Here is a 22,618-nt window from a genome sequence, read left to right on the forward strand (position 1 = left end):
CTAGTTTACCCCAAGAGATGTCGTCTCCTTTCCAATAAAAGGCCGATAGACACCAGACAAGCCATTGTGGAATATCAGTGGACAGACAATTTGTTGTTTGCTCCCTCCATACCCAAGTAGAGGAGATGTACAGAAAGATTTGTCCCATCAGCTTGAGCTCTGGCGGAAGGGAATAAAAATCCCCATCAAGAAGAAGTGGTTATCCCTGTGCTGTGTGGACTTCAAGGAGGGGGCAAGACTTCTAAGCATAAGTGAGGGATCCCCAGCTGTGTAGCTTGGGTTAGCTCTAAAGGACCTATGGAACTTGCACATTACAACAGCTATTACTTTTTGAAACCTAAGACGATAACTCGTTTGTTTGTATGTTTACCTGCTTTAATCTTGTAAATAACTCCTCATTTCTTTTCTTAGTCAATAAATCTTTAGATCATTTATTATAGGATTGGCTTCAAGCGTTGTTTTTGGTGAGAGATCTCAGATACAACTGACCTGGAGTAAATGACTGGTTCTTTGGGATAACCTGAATATTGTTGTGATTTTTTTGGTCTAAGGGACCATCTGTCACAAAGGCAGGTTTGCTTGGGTGGCAAGATAGATCAGAGGACCTAGGGGACTGTCCAGGACTCCATGTTAAGGTAGTTAAAGTGCTTTAGGAGTTTACACTTGATACTTTATTTGTGAATTCTACACTTAGATTTCACCATCAGTTTGGGGTTTGTGGTGGTGTTTGTAATAGTCTGCCCTGAGGCTGGTACTCATGTTCATGTTCCACTTCAGACAGCATGACAAGTGAAATGAACGGCTCTTTTGGTGAGTGGAGAATTGAAGAAGAGGTGAAGGCAACGAAACTAGAGCTAAGGGGTTGGATGGGTCATCAGCCTGGAAAATGAAGTCACTGAGGATGAGTGTGGGATAGTGTGAAGACAGGAAGAGAGAGAGTTAAGAGACTAAATCAGAGAGGATGACTACTTATGGATGATTATCAGCAAACAGTTTATTTTAGTTATCTTCATGGGCCTTTTTCAAATTTTAATCTAATTTACTTAAATGTTTTTATCACCTAGGATTTATTTAAATAACCTGTTCCTTTGTGTTGACATTTGCTAATGAATAAAATGGCAGCTCTAAGGCCAGATTCTGATCTCCGTTACACTGGTGTAAATTCAGAGTAAGCTATTTGATTTTCAAAAAGGAAATTGCAAACAGAGATCAGGAATGAGCTACTATCTTTAATTTATGTGACCGAAGGAATTCTTTAGGTGCTCAAATAAACAGATACTTAAATTACAAAAGCAGCAGAATAGCAGTTTTTCCTGACCTGAGCCCTTCAGTATAGGCCTGCAGGAGGGAACCGGAAGGACCTAAATAACCCTGTCAGTGAAAATATGGAAATTGGAATCTTGTACCCAAATTCTATGTGACTTTTTTTTAAAACGCCAAAGACTAATTTTTCTGAGCAATGACATTTACTTGATTTAGTAAAAATATCGGCGTCGAAAATACAGATGCTAATTGGGACACTGATATGTGTGAATATTTTATGGCTGCTATTCAAAACTAGAATAGAAACCAAAACTGATTAGGAAGCAGGGAATAACATTTATTAGAATGGCTGAACTTTGCAGTTTTAAAGCCCTAAGTAATCAAATGTAGAAAAAATCTACATTTGATTACTTAGCTCTTTAAAACTGAAAAGTTCAGCCATATGTATATATAAAGAATAACAAAAGATACATAAACATAATCTTCTCATAATATATTAACCACTTGCTGCCTAATCTTAGCTATGGTTGAAACATTTAATTATATATAATATGAATGGTTACAATATAAATAAATTACTTGTATTACACAATTTATAAACACATTTTGCGTATAAAAATCCAGCTAGTTAAGGAAAAATTATTAAGATAAGGTAATAGAAGCAAAATCCAGAGCAGGGGATAGAGACAGAAGGGGAAGGAACTGAGCTGAGAGGAGCAGGAGGTGGTGGGGAGTGTGTTTAATAGGATCCTTCAGATACTTCCAGAAAAGCATCCAATATCACTGAGAATTTTTCAAGGGTATTTCTGTTACGGAATACAATTCTTTCCATGGTGGCCAAGCTTACAATATCTATGCTCTGGTCTTCAATTGTTGGTCGCTTTTTGGATTTCCAATTAGTGCTCTGGTTAGCCCAAGTTTTTCAGATTTATTGAGCTTCCCATTAACATCCATTAGCTGTTAAATTACATATTTAGCTTGTAACACAATTTTATCTGATAAGAGAAAATTAACTGCAATTCAGTTCTGCCCAAAACCTACGAGTATAGGAGCCTTCCCACAGCATATGGGTTAAGTTAGTACCCGCTGAATCACAGTGCCAGCATTTGACTGACTTAGTGGCACCTGTTTTGAATAGTCGGAGAGAGGTACACTGCATCCTCCATATGATTTTCTGCTGGATTAATTTTAAATTGAGGTCCAAAGAGCAGTTGAGAGCACTGGCTAAAATTTGTTTCCATCGGTTAGCAGAAAATAATTGGCCTAGTTCCTCTTCGCATTTCTTTTTTAGGGAATCTGTGTTTAGTTCAGATTTGCTGGTCAAGTATGAATATAGTGTTGCCATAGGTCTTGGTAATCTGGGTATTCTTTGGAGAAATGCAAGTTCAGGTGGGTCAGGAGAAGCAAAGGAATCGTGGCCAAACAGATGGGAGACAGCACGTTTAAGTTGGATATATTGCCACTGCTTCTTACTCTCTATATTGAACCTTTTCTTTTAATTTTATAAAAGGAAGGAAAGTATTGTTTTCAATAAATTGACTGATGGTCAAAATCCTTTTTCTAATCCAGTCTGGCTAAATGATGGAGTTGCCTGCTATACAGAGTTTCGAGTTACCCCAGATAGAGGCCTTGGTATGCAGAAAGGATGGGTTTTAAATTTAGTAGACCTACTGTGCCAAGTATTTGTGGCTGCCACAATAGTTGGTAATTGTTCTGGAGGGAATTGGTAGTAATCCGAGTGCAGTGCATTGGAAAGGGGTAAAGGGCAGAGCCCTGCGTGGATACAAAATCCAATCCAAGATCAGCGAACACAGTCCACGGATATCCTCATCCACAGATTTGTGGGGCTCTAAACCTAAAATTTCTGCATCCATATGTGATCTGCAAACATGATCCACGGATATGAAGTGGATATCTGCAGATTTTCAGGGCTTTAGTAAAGGGGCAACCAATTCTGCGTCCAGCTGGAGCCCATCTGGGGCTCCAAAGCACAAGGGAATGAGCCACAGTGCTGCTTGGCTAAGAATTATTGGCTGATAAAGTTTAAAGTTGGGAGATCTAAAACTACTTGTTTCGATAGGGAGCTGTAATCTTTGTAAGGAGATTCTGGGTTTTTTACCAGAACATCAGAAGAAGGACCTGAACATGTTAGCAATTTTAGTAAAATAAAGTGGATATGGACAGGGAGGAAATTCAGAATAAAAAAGATTCTGGGAAGGACATTCATTTTAATTGTTTGTTTTTTCCCCAGAGGAAGAAAGGTAGTGCTTGCCATTTATTTAAATCATTTGCTAACAGCATGATTAATGGGTCTGAGTTAACCTTGACTGTTTTTAATTTCCTTCAGGAACAGGATGCCAAGATATTGGAAGTTTGTTGCCATCTAAATGTCCCTATAGGAGAGCCACTTCTTACTAAATCCCATGAGATTTTTGTTGCTTTCAATTTATCCCAAATTATTTTGTAGCCAGAGGATTTACCAAAGTTATGTATTGTTTGTAGAATAGATTGATCCAGATTTTTAATAAATAGGAGGATGACGTCTGTGTATACAAGAATTTTTGTCTCCAGAGACCCTGACTCAATCTCTTGAATTACCCTGGTGTTCCCCAATTAGTACTGCAAGTTGTTCTAATGCTAGATTGAACAGGAGGGGGGAGGAGGGGCATCCCTGTCTAATTCCTCAAAACGGATCAAAGGAGGGGGATATTGTGCTGTTAGTTAGGATATGAGAGTTAGGATTGGAATATAACAGCTTTATCCATGAAATAAAGGATTTCTCCACCCAAATTTATCCAGGGTACCAAACAATTATTGCTGTCATAGACTTTCTCTGCATTGAGTGAAATGATTCCATGGGAATTTCTAGAATGTTGATGGAATGCCATAACATTAATCAACTGCTGTGTTTTCTGAACCATGCCTTTTTTTAAAAAATCCCACCTGATTAGGATGAACCATATCACTCATTACCTTTTCAAGCCTCATAGCCAAAATTTTTGAAAATATTTTTATATCCGTATTTATTAAAGAGATGGGTCTATAACTGTTAGATTTTTGCACATCCTTACCCAGTTTTAGTAGTACAGTAATTAGGGCTTCCCTCATAGTAGGAGGTAAGCTATCTTTCTTCAAGACATCTTTCTTTGTAAATGCATAATATCTTAGGGGACATAATTTCTTTGAAACTTTGATAGAATTCTATCGATAAGCCATCAGGGCTGGGGGTCTTTCCTGGACTCCTTTCCTCCATGGCCTTGATTATTTCCTCTGAATACAAGGGAGAGGCTACTCTGGCCTGTTGCTCTGCTGGGATTTGTGAGAGGTTAAGAGTTCTAATGAAATTATTCAGTTCTTCTGGGTCAGGTGGTGAATCATTATTTTAAAGAACGTGGTAACATTTCAAAAAATGATCACTGATCTCTTTTTGATCAGTAGTAAACTGCCTTGTTCTGATTTGAGTGATACTATTCAGGACCTCTCACTTTTAATCTATATGCAATAATTTTCCCTGCTCTCTCCCCTGACTCCCTGTATGTAAGTTTGAGTCTAAAAAGAGAAAATTCAGTTTTTTGCTAAAGTTAGTCTAGTTACTTCAGACCAAAGGTGGATTAATTTTTTAAGATTTTCTTAGGAGGGGTAATTTGTGCATTCTAAATCCATAGCTTTAAATTCACTTAATTTCAGGAGTTCAGCCTGGCTACCTCTCTTTCTACCTGATGGGTAGGAAATGATCATGCCCCTAATAATAGCTTTTAGTGTATCCCACAGGGTGGAATGGGGGTGTCTCTGGTCTCATTAGTATAGAAGAAAAATCAAATTTTTTGACATGGTTCTGAAAAATTGTATCTTATAAAAGATGCAGACTCTCTTTTGAAAGTCCAGACTGTCTTGGGAGGAAAAAATTGTCGTATCACTGGTCCATGATCAAAGATCATGATAGACTCGATTTCATTATTAAGTATAGATTCCACCAGACTGGTAGAAATCAGGAAGAAATCTGTGCATGAATACGTGGGGAGGAGAAAAAAGTAAAATCCTTCACTGTAGAGCTGTGCAAGTGCCATACATCTTTTAATCCCAATTCTTTCACAAAGTCTTTTATAATGTTTCTAGCATGTGATTGTGTATGCTTGGGCCAGCCTGACTTATCTAAAAGAGGGTCCAGTGCCTCATTAAAATATCCTGCAATGACGATTGATTCTTTTGGGATAAAAAAAATTTATATTGGAATTGGAAAAGCTTCAGAAAAGGGCAACAAAAATGATTAGGGGTATGGAACAGCTTCCATATGAGAAAAGATTAATAAGACTGGGACTTTTCAATTTGCAAAAGAAACAGCTAAGTGGGGATATGACTGAGGTCTATAAAATCATGACTGGTGTGGAAAAAGTAAATAAGGAAGTGTTATTTACTCCTACTCATAACACAAGAACTAGGGATCACCAAATGAAATTAATAGGCAACAGGTTTAAAACAAACAAAAGGAAGTATTTTTTCACACAGCACACAGTCAGTCTGTGGAACTCTTTGCCAGAGGATGTTGTGAAGGCCAAGACTGTAACAGTTAAAAAAAGAACTAGATAAGTTCATGGAGGATAGGTCCATCAATGGCTATTAGCCAGGACGGGCATGGATGTTTTCCAGAAACTGGGAATGGGCAACAGAGGATTGATGATTCAACACTTGATGATTACTTGTTCTGTTCATTCCCTCTGAAGCACCTGGCATAGGACACTGGGCTAGATGGACCTTTGGTCTGACCCAGTATGGCCTTTCTTATGTTTTTATTAATTTTTGGAAAAAAAAAAATCAAAAACCTTGGATAGTCTTTATTAGGTCCATATATATTAATTAGGATATATAGAGAGTTAGAAATCTTAGCCTTCACCAGCAAAAATCTACCTTCCTCATATTTACTTACATCTAAAATTTGTAAATTGAGTTTTTTGTGAGACAACATTGCTGCACCTTGGGCTGCAGAGAAATAGTTAAACGTCCCTCCTAAATTTCTCTGCATCCAAGCCATTAAGGTGGGTTCACTGTGAGAAGATAACTGCTTTCAGTGTTTTAGATGAATGATCATTCTTTTTCTTTTTATTGGGTGATTTATCCCTTTGATGTTCCAAGAAACAAGATTTATAACATTAGCCATAAGGAGTGTGTAGCTCAAATATTTCTTTATCGGGCACCTGAATAGTGTCATTGCTTGGGCCATTGTTAGTTTCATATCTAGGAAAAGTATATCTGAGTTCCCTAAGGGGACATGAGGGGGAGGCAAAAGGGTAAACTGAAGACCAGGAAAGCTAAAAAGATAGGTATAATATGGGAAATGGACAGAAAAATAAATTAAGTGATCAAAGTTGACCAAGGATCACTTAAAATATATAATTCTTATTAAAAAGAAATTGGACCTAAGTCCAGGAGGTTTGCAAGGGGGTGACCTCTTCACTCACTTCCCCAGCCTCTCTAAAACACCCAACTAGGGTTTAACAGGATTCCCTTTAGCCTTATAAAGAAGAAATACTCTCATCTCAAGGGAGGTCCTGGTTTCTGCACTGTTCACCATCATCCAAAGCTGGGGGGGGGGTGTGTGTGCAGAGGAGAAGGCTAGCATCTAAACTTAAGAACAAGACTATAGTAAATATATAAGAAAGTTATGCAAATTGTTTAAATAACCTTATTCTAACATAACTGGATCATCTGCAGATAAGGGTTCATTAGCAGAACAGTTCTGCCTAAATTTTGCCCCTTAGAGCCTTGTCCACATTGGAATATAGGGGGAATGTCATTGCCCTATAGTGTTATCAGCAATATAAATCAACACAATATTTATTACAGCTCATTTAACAAAAATAAAAACTAAACAGAAGAACAAACTAATATTACTGAAAAAACAACTGACTGTCTCATACTAACACTTTCTCAGTAATTTAAGTGAATCATAACCAGCAAAATAATTGGATAAGATTTTAGGAGATCAGATTTCTTGACAGTTGGGGAAATTAAACAATTCAGCATTAAACTGAAATCTTCATTACATTTTTTAGATCTGGTATCTCTTATAAGTGTAAATTTAAGGCAAATGGATTGAATATTTCCAGATTTACTATAAACCCAGAATCTAGGAAATGAGATGGGGATGAAACGAAGTAAAATCATTAGGGGAGAAGGAGAGGATTTAAAATAGAGAGGAGGGAAGGGGTCAGAAAAGGTACCACTGCAGATATAGAAAACGATCACACTGCTCTGTTGAGCCTTGCTGATCCACAGATATAAGGAGTCCCCAGGTCCACTGAAGCAATTTTCTTGGAGTTAAGATTTCAAAGGTGGGTATGCTACCTGTGCACTGGAATCATGAGGTACACAGGGGTAGATGAGGCAAAGCAGGCTGTCCATGTTGTAACACTGCCTGCCAACAGCGGCAGCCAGAGCCAATAGCAGCTTCCTGGGTCTGGATGGAGGGTCAGGAGAGTCAAAATTCAGTCAGAGATGAGAGCCTTCTCCCCACCAACTCGCTCCCCAGTTTGCTTCCCCTGCTAGTGAAACTGTGGAAGTCCGGAGAAATAAAACTAAAGGGAAGGGAGGAGAGGAAGTGGTGGATTTGCCCTGTGCAGTTTGTTGTTAGACTGAGAAGTGAATTCCCACATTGCAGTGACAAATCTGGTAGAGTTGTTTTAATGCATCCTGTCTGTATCTTTGAGAAGTCTTTTGCTGTTATGAGCTTGGATACCTTTCAGCTTCTTCTGCTGTCATGAAACGAATCATCTTACCTTCCTTTTTAACTTTGAAAGTATCAGGGAAGGAAATTAAGTAGTCCACACCTACTCTTTGGCTAGGGCTCTTGACCTATTGATTTTAGCCTTCTTTTCTACAATGTCCTTGGTATAATCCAGGAAAATCATCAGTCTGTGTTGTTTCTGTGTTAGATTATTAAGTTCATGGGCTTTTCTAAGAATGAGTTCCTTAATATTGTATTTTTAAAATCTTAAAATTATGGCCAGAGGCTTCGCATTTGGAGAGGGTTTGCTGCAAGGGAGTAATGGATTCTCAATATCTAAGTTCTGATCAGGGGGCAGAGGTAAAAGTGCTGTCAGCATGGCGGATAAAATTCAACAGTCCTGCCTTTTTCCAGCCCGTATCTGGGAGTCCCACATCTCTCACATTAAGAAAAGGAGTACTTGTTTCTCCTTGATCTTCCCTTGAGATCATTAACCATCTCCTGAAGTGCTTTAATAAAAAGAAAAGGAGTACTCTCTTTCTTTTTATGGATACTGACTAACACGGCTGCTACTCTGAAACCTGAAGTGCTTTCAATAGTTCTTTCCTGTTGGTCTGCAGTTATATTCATAGTAATCACTGTGTCTTCTAGTGAGGCGATTCTGTTCTCAGCTTCCTCTAGTTTAGATGCCAAACCTTGTAAATAGTTTGAAATATACTTATAATATTTTCGATCTCAGTTGTCTTCAGATATTTTTCTCAAGAATGTCTAGTCACTTGAGATGTGTGTTAACCAGTCCATAATTTCATCTAGTCTCAGAGGGGCAGCCTGTCCCTGGTCAGGCTGAAAGAGGGTTGTCTGACAACTTCTGTTTTTTGGGATTTTTGTGGAGAGTCTGGAGATGAAGCAGCATTCACAAGAGTATTAAATTGAAAGACAAGAGTTGTAAAATAATATCTGATAAAAATTAGATGGGGAGGGGGGAATGGTTAAATTGCTGATGGTTGGGATTTTAGGAGGGAGGGAAAGGAGCTGTAAAGCTATGCAGCCATCATCCCCCTAATGGCTCCTGGCAGTCAATCAGATGTAGATTTAAAAACCACCTGAAGATCCTATTTTGATATTCATCACATCTCATGAAGTGAGCTGTAGCTCACGAAAGCTTATATTCAAATAAATTGGTTAGTCTCTAAGGTGCCACTAGTACTCCTTTTCTTTTTGCGAATATAGACTAACAGGGCTGCTACTCTGAAACCAATTAAATCTCTGTAAATCATGTGATAATCAGGGTCCAGACACCCCAAAGGGAGGATGGGGGGTTGAACCCCAAAGAATAAGCAGTTGAATCAACTGACTGTACACAGTGTTATTGTGCTATCAAAATATGTTGTTGAGTAAGATCTTTTATGAAAGCTTGAATGTTCTAAACTTAATTATGTGATTTCTATACAAGCTATGATTATGAGATTATGCGGTTGTGTGTATAGAGAACTGTGCTCATAAACTTCAGCTCCACCTTATAGCAGGACAATGAACAATCAGACAGAGAGAGAGACACCTCCCAAGACACAAAACCAGACTTAGGTAACAATCCATTGTGCAACCCAAGAAAAGACAAAGATGGGCTGTTAAAGTTATTAGAAACACATTTGGGGAAATCCCCAGTTGTCTCACTTTAAATATCTATGGTGATTTGAAGGGAAAAAAAACTGCAAATCCTTTGAAGTGGAAGGGTTTTCAAGTGAAAGGCATCCAGAAACCGAGCAACAGCCTCTGGGCAGAAACCTGCCAAGGAAATGGGGAATCCCCACTATAGTTAGGGATAGGCAGGAAAACTGTTCAAGGGCAATGGGTAACTTGTATTAGAAAAGTTTCAGAGTAGCAGCCGTGTTATCTATATTCGCAAAAAGAAAAGGAGTACTTGCGGCACCTTAGAGACTAACCAATTTATTTGAGCATAAGGTTTCGTGAGCTACAGCTCACTTCATCGGATGCATCTGATGAAGTGAGCTGTAGCTCACAAAACCTTATGCTCAAATAAATTGGTTAGTCTCTAAGGTGCCGCAAGTACTCCTTTTCTTTTTGTATTAGAAAAGGGATTTTATCTAAATGGAAGTGTAAAGCCTGAGGCTGCTTCTTTCTTTCTTTCTGAAACGTTTATATATTAGCTCCTCCTTACTATTTCATCTTTGTGTCTGTGGTTTTTCTGTTAAATAAACATTTTGATTATTTTCACATGAAGCAGGTGTCTGTTGTGCAAACTTTGGGGAGTGTGTGTGTGCGCCAAAGTGAACTGATAACTGGGTGGGAGCAGGTTTCACTCCTGAAGAGGTGATGATGAACCAGAGGGAAACAATCCAAGTGTCTGGTACTTAAGAACTTGGGGAGGATGGATTTGGGGAGACTTAAGACTGGAAGGGATGTTGGTGTCATCCTGCGAGGAGTGACTAGGCTGGTGAGAACCAGGGTGAGACATTCTGCTTGTGGGTTTGATACTGGTGTCAAGGATCTTAGCCATAGCAGCGCAGCATGAAGACATTCCACCATTCAAGGCAAGCAGTGATAGAATCCCTTACTGGTCTGTGTGATCCCCAAAATGTAACAGGTCGCGTTATATGTTAAAAGTGCAAGTATCATTGCCAAATCCTGACATTAAGGGGGAAAACTCACTTTCACGAAAGCTCATGCTCAAATAAATTGGTTAGTCTCTAAGGTGCCACAAGTACTCCTTTTCTTTTCACTTTCGTTAGTTTGTCACAACACGCAAAATTCCCTCCCTTGCATAATTACATTCATACCTCTTTTCATGGGATAATGGAAAAGATTAACCTGATTTTTGTTAGACTCTGATTTCGTATTGTGCTGAGATACCAATCTGATTGACACCTTAAAAATATCTCAGCTGGACCTCACTCAGACCAAGCTTCCATTGGTTTCACTGGAAGTTTTCTTGAGCAAGGACTTCAAGATTTGACCCATTACTACATATTTTGGAAAGGAAACAAAGTGATAAATCCATAGTTTCTCTTTTATGGTGGTCATGCATTTATACTATGAAAAATAATGATTATTTAGAAAATATTAAGTGGGGTCAATTGTTATACTGCAAGATTTAAATAAAAATTGTTTAGGTTTTTTCCCTTACTGAATTGTGGCTGCACTGGCATACTGAACTATGTTAAAGTTCTTTGGCTTATATTTTCTGTAAGGTCAACAGTTAACAGTATAACATATAAAACATGAAGAATAGCAAATCTCTTAAAATGATTCATTAAAAGTTAAAAGATACATAGACTTAGTCCTGACATTGTAAATTGTGTGTGTGTGTGTGGGTAGGGTTTTTATTTGATGTGTGTACACACACACACACGTACACACACACACACACACACAAACTTGAAGCATTGAAAGGAATGTAAATGATTTTTGTATTTGTTGCAGCTTTATTAATATAGGATTTTTTCCTATTTTAATTATAAGATCTGATTCAGTAGTTAATGGGTTTATTTTCTTGATTGCAGGTATACTCCTGTTGGCCGTTCTTTTTTTACTGCATCTGAAGGGTGCTCAAACCCTCTGGGTGGTGGCAGAGAAGTTTGGTTTGGGTTCCATCAATCAGTCAGACCTTCACTCTGGAAAATGATGCTTAATATTGATGGTATGTACTGTGCTGCTCTCCATTTGTGTTCCATCCTGTTCATTTGAAATGATTCAAATTAATCCCATTTGCTGGACTTCTCAAGAATTTCTTCAGAGCTGTAAAGTCTCCAGTAATGTAATTAATTGCACAGGTGTGTTTCTCTTTGTCTGCAGTGTCTGCAACAGCATTTTATAAGGCACAGCCAGTAATTGAGTTTGTATGTGAAGTTTTGGATTTCAAGAGTATTGAAGAGCAACAGAAACCTCTCACAGATTCCCAAAGGGTAAAGTTTACCAAAGAAATAAAAGGTATGAATTACATAATTGGAGCAAAACTTCTTAATTCTTTGTGATGTGAACTTCCAAGTGCCAAGGTAAGTTTGGGTGCCAGGGGGAGATTTATTTCTGATAGAAATTGACAGACGTAGAATCCTATATGTATGCTTTTGAACAGAGATTGGATAACAAAAGTGTCTTATTCTAAGCAGAAGCATCTTATAACTCAGGCCTTGTCTACACTACACAGTTTTGTCGGCAAAAGGTAGCTTTTGTCAACAAAACAGTGGAGGTGTACACACTACAATGCTCCTCCCACTGACTAAATTCTCCTGCTTTGCTGACAAAATAAAACCACCTCAATGGGAGGTGTAGAGCTTTTTGTGACAAAGTTAGATCGACAAAGTGTCAGTGTAGACACTGCGTTTGTTACGTTGCCGTAACTGGCCTACAGAAGGTATCCCACAGTGCCCGCTGTAACTGCTCTGCTCTCTGTTTTGAACTCCGCTGCCTTGCATCCAGCTAAACAGACATTCACCCCACCCCTTTCAAAGCCCCAAAAAGTTTTTGAAATTCCTTAGTGTGGAGAGCTACTGCCCAGCTGAGCAGGCTGGCTCTGAGCAGCAAAAGCACTCCTGCCTGGACTACAGGGGAGGGGGTAAATCTCTTTGGTCTTTGGGGAGAGGAGGCTGTGGGAGAACTCGGAGGGAATCGTGGAATCAAAACACTAACATGGAATTCTGCTCTTATCTGCACTAGGCACACTGCGGCAGGCAGGCAAGGTGGGATGCTGCTGGGAGTGGGAGGGTGGGGGGGGGGAAAGAGACTCATGCTGTGCAGAGCCAGGGAGGGAGGTGGAGGCTGAGGCTGAGGCTGATGTTCAGGTGTCCCCTTCTCTTGCTGGTGTACCAATCTCCGCTGAGCTGAGGGGGGGCCAGGGGACACCAGCTGTCTGCCTCAGGATTGGTTGCTTCTGGCTGCTGTCTTAATGTAGAGAAGAGACAGCATGCTGACACACTCACTCTCCCCCAACACTCTGTGTGTGTGTATGTCTCTCTCTCTCTTCTCCCCTGCCCTGCCCCGCCACATACTTCTGTGGGCTTCTTGTGTTAGTGTTCAGCAGTGTCAGTTTTGTCATATTACTGAGAGCTGATTTAAAATGTGTTACTTTTTGGGCACACATAGCAATCATTACAAGGTTCATAGCACGGTGCAAAAAACCATGTCAGGTTCAGCACATTACAACAACACACAGTACTGTGGCTCAGTGTTAATATGTTCCTTCAAGCATCCCCCAGCTGAATAATCCCATCCCCCTTTTCCCCCCCTTGGGCTCCTCTTCTATAGCCTTCTGTTCATAATGCACAGCACAATACTGAACAGCAGTGCAGGATCCATGCTGACAGTGATGGTTGAGTGGCAGGTTACCAGGACAGTTGAAAAGCATCTGGCAATCCAGTAGGATGCCCATGGAACAATGGGATTGAGAAACCTTCATCTTGTGATGCTGTACCTGCCCCCGTGAGCCATTGCAACCTCCCCAAAGCACTCTGTGGCCGATTGCACAGTGGGCTAGCTACCCACAATACTCTGCTGTCTGTGTCAATGCAAGAACCGCTATTGTGGATGCGCTCCACCGACACAAGCATAGTGTGGACATGCAACAGTGGTTTAATTACAGCAGTGGCTATATGCGTAACTTGCATCGATAAAATTCTGTAGTGTAGATAAGGCCTAAAGCTATGGCTAAGCTAGAGAATTTACAGCAGTGCAGCTGCACCCATGCAGCTCTCTACTGTAGCTGTTCCAAACCGACAGGAGAGAGTTCTCCTGTCAGCTTAATTACTCCAGCCCCTACAAGCGGCGGTAGCTATGTCGGCAGAAGAAGCTGACAGTGCTGTCCACACCAACGCTTAAATCAGCATAAGTTGTCACTCAGGGGTGTGAATTAGCCACACACCCCTGAGTGACATAACTTATGTTGACTTAAGCTATAGTGTAGCCATAACCTAAAATATTTAACAAGACTTTAAGAATTGCAGCAGTCAGGTCTATACTTCAGTCCTCAACCATCCTGTTTTTCCTCCTACTGTAGGAGTGTGTGCCCATATTTATCCTTAATATAATTTTAGTGAAGTCAATGAGAACTTGTCTACAGACAACATTGCATGAGTTTTTAACTAAAATGTGTGCTTTTAAACTGATTTACTTAAACCAGTGCAAAAAGCTTTATGGGCACTCTCTTCTTTTGGTTTAAACCAGGCTTATTTGGTTTAGCAAAAGTTAATTAGGAACAGATTAAAGCTACATTGAAATGAGAATCCACACAGGGGTTTACTCCAGTTCAACTAAACTAATTGGACTAAACCAGTTTAATGCAATGCAAGTTTGTGTGTAAACAGGGCCTCTTCTGGTATGCCTGCTGACATTCTTTGATTTTTCAAGCAGCACTGCTTCATGTCCCTGGTGTAGCTCTTCTGCCCCGTGCAGTCTTTTCATAGATGTCTGTTTCTTTGGCTGGATCAGAGCTGTGCCTGCACAGACTCTTCCCCCCCTCCCACCGACCAATAAGATCCACCACCTCCTGTGTACTCCAGGCTGGAGCGTGTTTGAGATGTTGAGTCACCAGAAGCTCTCCGCATGGTCAAACAGAAAATAGGAATTGCCCAGGAGGCCAATTCAGTTGCCTTACACAATGGTGTGCCTATACTACCTCTCTGACGACCCATCAGCATTGAGTTAAGCACTGTGCCTCTCATAGAGGTGGAGTAATTAAGTTGACGTTGCAGGTGAGTTAGGTTGGTGGAAGGGAGCTAGTAGTTGAGATGCATGCATTATTAGGTTGATGTAGGGCAGCTTCCATTGACCCAAGTTTGTAGTTAAATGGGGAAAGTTCAGGTTAATTAGCTGGCTTCTTCCGTGTGGTAGAAGGCTTTTGAATTTATTTTTTTTCCTGATATTTTTGTCTTAATTAAAAACACAATCCAATTGCCTTGTATCCAAGGGTGCTAGAGTCTGGGATAGATTATTTTGAAAAAATAATTTGAAATAAAAAATGAGTGTGTTCCTTTCTGTGCACAGGGTATGGCTGTGTAAAGGCTGGAGTTTGCACAGCCACTGTCTGATTAAGGGTATATTTGTAGATTCTAAGGCTAGAAGGGACCATTGTGATCATCTAGTTTGACCTCCTGTAAAGCATTTGTTTGTATTTGTAGTGATGGTTGACGTAAAACTTTTATGAATAATGAGGTGGTCTGCCTCAGCCGCCTTCCATCTGTGTCCTAGACACTTGCGTGGTGGTAGTTACAGTCCTTAACTGTGCATTTTCATACATTCAAGTGTTTGGGCTTTTAAGTTTCTTACCTCTGAATTTCCTGGATTTGTAATGCTTGTTCTTTAACTCTAGACAAACAAAGTTTTGTTCTGTTTTTTGTGGTTTGGGATATCCTTCAGGATTCTTACCAAGCAAAACTTTTATGAATCTTTAACCAGTGTTATTTAGTAACAGGTTTTAGAGTGGTAGCCGTGTTAATCTGTGTCAGCAAAAATAACAAGGAGTCCTTGTGGCACCTTAGAGACTAACAAATTTATTTGGGCATAAGCTTTTGTGGGTTCTTGTGCCCAAGTAAATTTGTTAGTCTCTAAGGTGCCACAAGGACTACTCGTTGTTTTTGTTATTTAGTAGTTAGTTTTTTATTGCTGCAAGTTTGACTGATCTTGTTTAGTAACTGGTTGAGTGGGTTAACATATTGATTTATATGTGGAAAAATGTTGATTACTTGAGTGAAATTGTATGTATGCCCGAACATGTGGCACATATTAAATAATTTCTCTATAAGAGCTAACACTTTTCCAACATCTCCATGAACACTGACAAGACATTAAAATCCTTGAGGTAACTGACATTTTACAGCTCGTTTCCTTAGCCAGTCTGGTCTTCAGTGTTTCATTAACAGTTGAACTGAAAATATATTTTGCTCCTTTATAGTAATTTTATTTCCGTGTGTGGGAAATTAGAGAAAATGAATGGATGCTAATTCTAGAATTGCAGTGCAACAGTCAAGCCATTTATATCAACTGGTTTTGTACATTTTGTAGCCAAGACACCCCCCTCCCCCCCATCTCTACTAGCAAATGCACGTATCCGTAAGTGGGAGAAACCTGTAAAAAGAGGAAAGGAAAGTTAAAAGGACAACTTGCTGCATTACCCACCTTTTTTGGTTTTTTATTTAAGGTTTGAGAAGGATTTTAACTTTTGTGTTTATTGAGCATGCATAGTATAGTACTTGAATAGTCCAAAAAATAAAGAATTCCTAATTACTTACAAATTATAACAAGACTGTAATAGGAGAACAAAAGTAACCAAAGATTTAAATGATTGAAAATGGTTTTGAAGAAATGAAGTAGTGATACATGTTTTCATATTGTTAGGTCTAAAGGTGGAGATAACACACTGTGGGCAAATGAAGAGAAAATACCGAGTGTGCAATGTCACCAGACGACCAGCAAGTCACCAAACGTAAAATATGGTTTTTTGTTGTTTTTTTTCCTTTTGCTCCTATAGTATTTTAAAATGGTAGTACAGTGAATATCTTCAAATGTGTGGATATCCGGTCCAGTTCTTGTCATGGAAAGCTATCAACCTGCCTTACTGACGTATACCAACATAGGAAGCTGTCACAGTATAATGATACTTTCAGTTGTCACGTCTCAAGCACTTAGAATCATAGAATATCAGGGTTGGAAGGGACCTCAGGAGGTCATCTAGTCCAACCCCCTGCTCAAAGCAGGACCAATCCCCAACTAAATCATCCCAGCCAGGGCTTTGTCAAGCCTGACCTTAAAAACCTCTATGAAAGGAGATTCCACCACCTCCCTAGGTAACACATTCCAGTGTTTCACCACCCTCCCAGTGAAAAAGTTTTTCCTAATATCCAACCTAAACCTCCCCTACTGCAACTTGAGACCATTACTCCTTGTTCTGTCATCTGCTACCACTGAGAACAGTCTAGATCCCTCCTCTTTGGAATGCCCCTTCAGGTTGAAAGCAGCTATCAAATCCCCCTTCATTCTTCTCTTCTGCAGACTAAACAATCCCAGTTCTCTCAGCCTCTCCTCATAAGTCATGTGTTCCGGTCCCCTAATCATTTTTGTTGCCCTCCGCCGGACTCTTTCCAATTTTTCCACATCCTTCTTGTAGTGTGGGGCCCAAAACTGGACACAGTACTCCAGATGAGGCCTCACCAGTGTCGAATAGAGGGGAATGATCACATCCCTCGATCTGCTGGCAATGCCCCTACTTATACATCCCAAAATGCTGTTAGCCTTCTTGGCAGGAAGGGCACACTGTTGACTCCTATCCAGCTTCTCGTCCACTGTAACCCCTAGGTCCTTTTCTGCAGAACTGCTGCCGAGCCATTCGGTCCCTCGTCTGTAGCGGTGCATGGGATTCTTCCATCCTAAGTGCAGGACTCTGCATTTGTCCTTGTTGAACCTCATCAGATTTCTTTTGGCCCAATCCTCTAATTTGTCTAGGGCCCTCTGTATCACTTAAAAATAAACTATACTAAAAATAGACAAACTAATCTCTCCCTTTTCTATGTTTTAATTATATTTTTACTAATAAGATGGACTTTTGTGACAGCTCAGTTACCCTCTTCAATCTGGCCCCACCAGCTGTTCACACCTGAATTTTTTCTTTTCCCCCCTTTGGATTTCCCCACTTGCTGCAGGAATAGAAAGCCCATTGATGACATTGGCCATTTTAATAATTGGCTAGTAAGAAAGTGATACCTTTTTTAGGTAGGCTGAATGTTACCTCTGCAACATATAGACCCGATTCTCTTTTCATTTACACTGGTATAATTACAGCTGATTTACATACTTAAAAATGAGTATTACACTCCATTGTCTCTAACAGCCAAAACTTTTGCCAGCTGTTCTCCTAAACTTTGGTGCTTCTTGTGGCACTAATGTTTATCAATTTTCTCCTTTTATTTTTGGAATTCTTTATTTAAAAGTCTTGTGAGTAACTTCAAAATATGCATATATATTGCAGCTGAGTGGTATTAAAAGAAATGCAAAGAATGAGGCTGCAATCAGCATATTTTTTTTACTATAAGACACCTGAACAATATTAGCAACTACTGGTAGTTAACTGTTCTGTTGCTGGGCTTCTTTGTATTTTTTCAGTGGTAATAAAACGTGATAAGTTTTTTATATATATACATACATACATACATACACTTTTTTTTTTTCTTTCTTTTTTCATTTTAAAGCAACATGGGCCTTAAAGCTTTGTCAGGATTCCACTAATTTATATTAATATCTTAAATTAGTGAAGTAGAATTAAGTTGCATTTGGTACATTTATATCTCAACGCTAAAATGCCTATAATATTTTACTTCTGACAGACCCTCACTTAAACTGTTTTTAGGAGATGTAGTTCAATCTCTTGGTGTTGGGCAGGTTACATGTGAAACGTTTAACAGATGTGAGAGACTTACACCACCATTTTGTTTAACAGTATATAGGTTTATGAAGAGCTGTTTATTCTGACTGACTTGCCGTTAACTCCTCCGGTACTACATCTTATAGCAGATCTGTTATTTCCCATGGCATGGGAATGGAGATACATACCATTACAGTGATTGTCAGTCAGGCCATTTGGATGCCCATTTTCTGGATATTTGCTCTAGATCTTAAGGGATTCAGGCAGCAAAAACAATACACTCTGTTTTGGTTCCAAGAAAAGGGGGATGAAGATTGTAGATGTAGACCATTCCCTAAGATGCACTGTTTTTTTTTTTTATAGATCAGCGGTTCTCAAACTGTGGGTTCGAATCCCGAAGTGGGTCACGACCCCAACTTAATGGGGTTGCCGGAGTTGGCTTAGACTTGCTGGAGCTCAGGGCCAAAGCACGAGCTCCACCACCTGGGACCAAAGCCAGAGGGATTCAGCCCTGGGCAGTGCGGCTCAGGTTACAAGCCCCCTGGCTGGGGCTGAATTCCTTGGGCTTTGGCTTCGACCCCTTTCCCACCAGAGGCAGTGGGGCTCAGGCTTTGGCCCTGGTCCCTCTACACCCGGGGCAGTGGGACTCGGGCGGGCTCAGGCTTCAGTCCCCCTCCTGGGGTCGTGTAGTAACTTTTATTGTCAGAAGAGGGTCACAGTGCAATGAAGTCTGAGAACCCCTGTGATAGGTGTTTAACCCTCTGTAGACTTCTCTCTCCTGAAAAGTGAAAATGTAGGAAGGCTCGCTCCACTCCATTACAGAGAATAATGTATTTCTCTCACACTCTCTCTCTCTCTGTCATAGGGTCTTTCATTGTGCTAAAATACATTATGAGAAAGTTTGGGAAAGTATTGTTGGTAAAATGGTTGGTTTTCACATTTGGTTTCCTATAGATTCCCACTTCAGCAGGAGAGTGGACAAACAGTTGAATGCACTGTAGCTCAATATTTTAAGGACAGACACAAGTTGGTTCTACGTTATCCTCACCTTCCATGTTTACAAGTTGGACAGGAGCAGAAACATACATACCTTCCTCTTGAGGCAAGTAAACTAATCAAAATACTGTATTCTTGGAAAGAAGAAAGGGAAAAAAAGCACAAGCTAAAAATGTTTCTTTTCTCTTACAGCTATCTTACTGCTTAGGGAATTGTTGCAGGAATAAATATAGAAAAGTATAACAGATATTTTCTGAATTTTTAACTCAATTTGTATGGGGTTACCTTAGGTGTGCAACATAGTGGCAGGACAAAGGTGTATAAAGAAGCTAACTGACAATCAAACTTCCACTATGATACGGGCAACTGCCAGATCAGCACCTGACCGTCAAGAAGAGATTAGCAAATTGGTGAGTGCTGTGTTTGTCTGTGGAGGGAACAGAGGTACAGTATGGAACAAAGCTTTTCTCTTGAAGTTAATGAACTACTATCTAGTGCTTATTACAGGTAATAAACACAGTTTGTAATAAACTGTAAAACACTTTCTCATGTCATCAGTTAATGAGATGCTTAAAAATATTTATAACCTCCTCAATTTTCAAGAGTCATCTAATTTTAGGTGCCCTGTTCCAGACACCCAGAACCAAATTTTAAGTAGTACTGAGCACCATACCTACAAGTGGAGTTATAATGGGAGCTGTGAATTCTTGGCATCACCAAAATTCAGGTCCCAGGTGACCAAGGTGGGCACTAAAATTAGAAAATACTTTTGAAAATTTGGGTCACTTATGCAAAAAGGACTTTGTTTTGCCACTAGAAATATTCATTTGTTTTCTCTTTTTAGATGCGAAGTGCAAGTTTTAATACTGATCCTTATGTTCGTGAATTTGGAATAATGGTCAAAGATGAAATGACTGATGTGACTGGGAGAGTCCTACAACCTCCCTCAATCCTGTATGGAGGCAGAGTATGTAAACAGAGATGCTGCAGTGTCTGGGATGATTCCTTTGTAGTAGTTGACAACTTCTTTAATATGAGTGCTTCAGTTCAGTCCTGGGTGTAACTCCATTGGGAACCCCCATAATACTTAGATAACTTTTATCATTGTCAAGTCACTTTACGTACATGAACTAATTTAATCCTTTATAACACTCCTGTGAGGTAGATGTGGAAATACTATCCCCATAGTACAGATGTGGAAACTGAGACAAGAAAGCTAAGGCCCAACTTTTTTAGAAGTGGCCTCTAATTTTGGGTTCTTCTGTTCTTGGGTACCTAACTTAGGACACCTAAGGTCTCCATTTTCAGATGTGCTAAACACCCAAAGCTCTGTTTGACTTGAGGAAAACTCTATCTGGAGTTGTGAATGTTCAACAGCTCTGAAATTTATTATATTGTAGTAGCACCAAAAAGGTACCAATCAGTAATCTGTGGCCCTTGATCTTGTTCTTCCAGCCCTGCCCCCTACTACTTCAGCCGCAGCTAGCTGGAGGGGCCCGGGGTGGGGAGAAAGGGGTTGGAGAGGGAACCCACCCCACGTTCACCCAACAGCAGCAGCTCCTGTCCCCCCATTTCAGGCATTGCAACCTGGCACATTGAATCGCAGCACCACTTGGATTTGGCCCAGCAATCCCTCCACACAACAAAATTTGAGTGAGTGGCACTGCAACTCTGTGTACCATGTTGCAACATCACTTGGTTTGGGCATCTGGGGCAAACTTCCCCTTATGCCTAACTCTTCCCCCATCCCCTAAATGCCGGACAGCCCTGATGGTGGAATTCTTTGAGGGTATGTGTAAGGCAAGGGGTGATATGGGAGGCAGTGACAGGTGACCAAGCTAGATCCTTCCTTCGACCCACTGGTGGGCAGGACCCACAATTTGGGAAAGACTGCTATAGAGGGTGGTCTCTAATGTCACAAAGGGTAATGAAGATACTCAAATACCATGCTGGTGGGTGCAGTATAAAAACCTAAATAAAACAGAGTAAAAGCTAGAGTTTGGGGCTTTGAGTGGTCTGGAGTGGATGTATAGGTTGCTCCTTTGCTCACACTGTTCCTGCTACTGCCTCTGTGTCTACCCTTGTTGTTGAAATGTTTGCCCTACAATTTCAGTGAGGGTCGTAATTTAAGGACATATCTTGATCTTTCAGTTTATCCTGGATTTTCATGAAACCTTGCAGTACAATTTAAAATTAAAACAAAACATCATGAAGAATGCATTTTCAGTCAAAGATATGAGGAAAAGCTGCACACTTTGATATCCATACCAATTAAGATAATTCCCATCCTGAGATTTACTTCAGTCTTCATCTTCTGTTGCCTATATAACTCGTGATCTTGTAGCGAATTCCTCAGAGTAGTGTCTACTAGATAGGGGAAAAGACTTAGTTCTATATGACTGTGAGTTCAGAAACCAGGATCCTGTTCTCGGATCTTCCACATATCTTTTCTCTGTGACCATGTGTGAATCCCTGGTCCTTTATGTGCCTTAGTTTACAGATCTATAAAATATAGGTAATGATGCTTACCTATCTTACTGGACTGTTGTGAGGCTAAATTAATTCCTGCAAACTGTATTGAACTCCTGGAAAGTAGCTATAGAACTGCAAGCTTGTATGTATGTATTAATTATCAGCCATTCATTACTCTTCCCATTTACTACCCATATATATTCTGCTGATTTTTATTGTAACAAATATAGGGTTTTGTATTTTTTTTAAAAAGCATTCAAAAATTGAATAAACTGTATTATCTCTTCCTAAATTTCGCAAATTATCAGATTCACGTACTTGAACATATGTTGCTGTAATGATAGGAAGGATAGTGATCTGTGTAATAACTGGATTAATATTTAGGCACAGACTTGAGACTATAGAATAGACCAATACTTATAGCAAAGCAGGGGTTTGGGGATTTTTTTTGGAAGTATTACCCATTTACCACTTCCTTCTTTTTCTAGAATAAAGCAATTGCTACACCAGTTCAAGGGGTTTGGGATATGAGGAATAAACAGTTTCACACTGGAATTGAAATTAAGGTCTGGGCAATTGCCTGCTTTGCTCCCCAGCGACAGTGCACTGAAGTTCATCTTAAGTAAGTGTGTTTTTTTCTTTTTTCTTAGAAAGATTTTTGGTTCCTTACTGGTTTTGAAAGAAGTGGATTGTGTAGCACTACTGTACCTTGTGCTTTTTTGCAGTAATATTCTAAATGCTGTATTTAAAAAAAAAAAAATCTTTTCCCTTTGTTATATCTCTACTTGACTTTAGAAGCT

At 39.8% G+C, this 22,618-nt stretch overlaps 1 protein-coding gene across 1 annotated transcript in view; it reads left to right on the forward strand.

The window, feature by feature from the left end:
• The window catches only part of AGO2 (argonaute RISC catalytic component 2), a 100,463-nt gene that overhangs the window by 57,732 nt on the left and 20,113 nt on the right, over positions 1–22,618 (forward strand). The window contains exons 5-11 of the mRNA XM_084618917.1: positions 11,506–11,642; positions 11,798–11,932; positions 16,331–16,418; positions 19,305–19,452; positions 19,637–19,756; positions 20,191–20,313; positions 22,307–22,440. Of these exons, the coding sequence (XP_084475043.1) occupies positions 11,506–11,642; positions 11,798–11,932; positions 16,331–16,418; positions 19,305–19,452; positions 19,637–19,756; positions 20,191–20,313; positions 22,307–22,440 (885 nt within the window). The remainder of the gene's footprint in view (positions 1–11,505; positions 11,643–11,797; positions 11,933–16,330; positions 16,419–19,304; positions 19,453–19,636; positions 19,757–20,190; positions 20,314–22,306; positions 22,441–22,618) is intronic.

This window comes from Lepidochelys olivacea, assembly GCF_965140295.1.
Source record: "Lepidochelys olivacea isolate rLepOli2 genome assembly, chromosome: 2".
NCBI lineage: Eukaryota > Metazoa > Chordata > Testudines > Cheloniidae > Lepidochelys > Lepidochelys olivacea.